This window comes from Cynoglossus semilaevis, chromosome 17 (assembly GCF_000523025.1).
Source record: "Cynoglossus semilaevis isolate Cse_v1.0 chromosome 17, Cse_v1.0, whole genome shotgun sequence".
NCBI lineage: Eukaryota > Metazoa > Chordata > Actinopteri > Pleuronectiformes > Cynoglossidae > Cynoglossus > Cynoglossus semilaevis.
Window position 1 is genome coordinate 14,743,072 of NC_024323.1, and position 3,152 is coordinate 14,746,223.

General features: G+C 47.0%; 1 protein-coding gene across 1 annotated transcript in view; it reads right to left on the reverse strand.

Annotated features, from left to right (window-relative positions):
- cyb561 (cytochrome b561) overlaps positions 1-3,152 on the reverse strand; it is an 8,153-nt gene that overhangs the window by 3,902 nt on the left and 1,099 nt on the right. The window contains exons 2-5 of the mRNA XM_008330611.3: positions 1,883-2,090; positions 502-600; positions 305-408; positions 71-228 (exon numbers count right to left, since the gene is read on the reverse strand). Of these exons, the coding sequence (XP_008328833.1) occupies positions 71-228; positions 305-408; positions 502-600; positions 1,883-2,087 (566 nt within the window). The 5' untranslated portion in view covers positions 2,088-2,090. The remainder of the gene's footprint in view (positions 1-70; positions 229-304; positions 409-501; positions 601-1,882; positions 2,091-3,152) is intronic.

The following is a 3,152-nucleotide window of genomic DNA, read 5'->3' on the forward strand; positions in this document are numbered from 1 at the left end:
AAAAAAAATTATTTACTCGCAAAAAAACAAACAAAAAAACTAAACTAAACCAAACGTTAGAAAAACGTACAGGATACTGAACAGGAGCTTCTCTGTGATTCCCAGCAGACTGGTCCCGATGGACATGACCAGCAGGACCACGCCGCACACCACGTGGACGGGGAGGTACGCGGCTCGTAACCGTGACGATGCAACAGGAAACAGGAAGAAGAGCAATCCCATGATCCACTAGGAGAAGATGAGTGAGTGTTCTTATTCCACAGGCAGTTAACACAGGTATGTGTGTGTGTGTGTGTGCACATACCTGTGAGAAGAACAGTATTAAGGTGATGATGCCACACCAGCTGTGCAGAGTGTACATGTGGGTGATGTTTGACGCTGCGTGATTTTCAAACACGGCTGTCACGCCTGAACACACACGGATACAGAAGATAAAATCAAATAAAAACACCTGTGGACGTCAGACACTTGATTTTTTCTCTCTCTCCTGTGGTTTCGTACCCACGATGCTGACGACGAGGGCCAACAGGTGGATCAATCCGTGGAGCATCTTCACGTTTTTCTTCTCCTCGTTGCGAAACACTCTGTAAACAAGGATGGCTGGACAAATGAGGGAGAACGGGGGAGAACGGGGGAGAGGGGTCAACAATCTGCACAGTGGGTGAGTGGGTCTACACATTCACACCACATTCACACCACATTCACACCTGTGACCACTCACATCCTCAGCTGCGACTTCAATATATTAAAATATTCGTTATACCACTGACAGCCCCTAGAGGGCGTGTCCTGAGGAGACAGATTAACTAACGGCTGACGGAGGTGTCGACTCTCCCTCCGAGTGTTTCCAGCCGATTTTCCCTCTAATTGAATTCCCATGTGACCTTTTCTGTTGTTGCACTGATGTAATAAAGTGAAGGAACAGACGCCGTCCTGTTCAACCAGTTCAGCTAATCCAGTTACTCTCATCAGCAGAGATGCAGCAGGAGCTCCGGGCAACAACTGTTTCTCATCACGGTGACGGAACGACAGACGGAGCAGGAAAACATTTTGAAGAAGAAAAAGTGGAATTTAAAAAAATATATATATAAAAAAAATGCAGAGTGATTGAATAAATACCAACGACTGGATGGTTATTAATAATAATAATAATAACAAGTATCAGTCCCAATGTACGACCCAGACAGACTGCCACAGGAGGCGCTATTAGGGATATGTGCCTTCTAGGGAATCGAACCCCGGACACTCTGCTATGACATGTGTGCTAACCACAGGTGAACAATTAGATGTAAATTTTGTTTGACATAACCTGTCACCATGTTTATTCTGGTCAAACAGTTTGTGTGACTGAACCGTTTTACACTCACGAAAATTCAAATTCTGTTTCCTTTGTCTTGTTTACAACAGCAGTGTATATATTTGTGAAGGGAGGTGATGCGAGGGCGAGAAGGGGGGACAAGGGGGGGGTCGTTGTTGTTGTTCACTCTTCAGCTTCGGCTGCCGTTGCTCATATACACAGGGGTGTTTCTGTGTCAGCAGTACTAAGTGGTACTAAGTAGTACTACTACAGGGCTTCACTTTAATGATCATCAGATACTGTAAAATAAATGAGTCAAACTGAGTTTCGTGGCAGGATTTCAGAGAAACTTTTAAACCATCACAGATAAAACTAGTAGAGAAATGTAGTACCGTATTTTCCGGAGCATAAGTCGCACCAGTGCCCTCTAGAGGCTGTCAGTGTGACAATAACGAACATGTGAAATTCTACGTTTTAATATATTTAAGTCGCACCTGGGTACAAGTCACAAACTGGACTCAAACCCAGCACCTTCTCAGGTGGTACCGAGTCACGGCGCCGCTGAGACCCTGACGGTGGACTTACCGTCCCCCTGCAGGAACACCAGCCCCAGGACCATGCACAGAGGGTGAACGTTGAACTGGTACGCTGATCCGTCCCAAGCAAAACCCCCGTGATAGTGACCCATCCACACCCCGATCAGGACCACCGAGCCCAGGCCCAGGATCTGGGACAAGCCCACCATGACTGCAAAGGTGGAGCGGCTGGAGCAGGAAGAGGAGTCGGCCATGATCTGAGGGGGAGGGAGAGAGGGAGGGAGACGGGTGAGTAGAGCTGGAGCCTCAGGCTGAGTGACACAGTTTTTTCCTTTGTTCCCTGAAGTCAAACAACACATTTATTCTAACTGAACATTAGTTTCATTTCACACATACAGTATGTTCCACCAGCTATTGAAAAGAGTATTTTGTGTGAGCAGAGGGTTGCCGGTTCAAATCCTGCTCCCGGCTGCCGCTCCCTGATCAACAGTACACTGTTCCTGAGGGTCTCTGCTCTTGTTTCATGGACAACGACCAACAAAAACACGTTCTTCTTCTTCTTCTTCTTGATTTAACACGGCTGCGTCAACAAACTGACCAACGATTCACTTTCACTGTCATTCACCGCAACCACAGCAGAGGATTCCACAGCCGGAGTGCTCTGTGTCTGCGGCCTCAAACCACCATGACCACCACCACCACCAATATGTTCTGTTATACAGGACCACACGGTGGAAGAGTGGTTAGCGCTTTTACCTTACAGCAGAAAGATCAGTGGTTCGATCTCCAGTAGTAACTGATGTTCTTTCCTTATGAATTTTACATGGTGTTTTTTAAAATTGTGGATTTTGCTCGTTAACGTCCGTAAACGCCATCAGGAGGAGTCGATCAGGTCGGGGGTGTTTGGAGAACGGTGGGAGGTCAGAGGTCGTTAGCACGTGACTGAAGTCTTTGATGTTGTTTTTTCCACACTTTTCTAAAGTCTCTCTGACGGCAGACGTGCGACACGACCGCGACAGGATCGTGAATCCTCCTGAGGATCTCGTGATGTCACTGTCCCTCGCTACATCCGCCCTGCAGGGGGCATTATTATTATCTCTGCCTCTCATCTTTAATGTCTGTGTAAACAGTGATCAGGCCCTGATCTTCATCACCAGACGCAAATGTAACCAGTTAAAACCCATCATCATCATCATCATCATCATCATAGTCACGGGCTTCATTTAAATGTCATTTAAATAGCAAAAAAACAAGAACAGACAGCGTTCAGGGCCCTAACAGCAGTTACTGGGAGGGGTGGGGTTCTGGGGGGGGGGTGT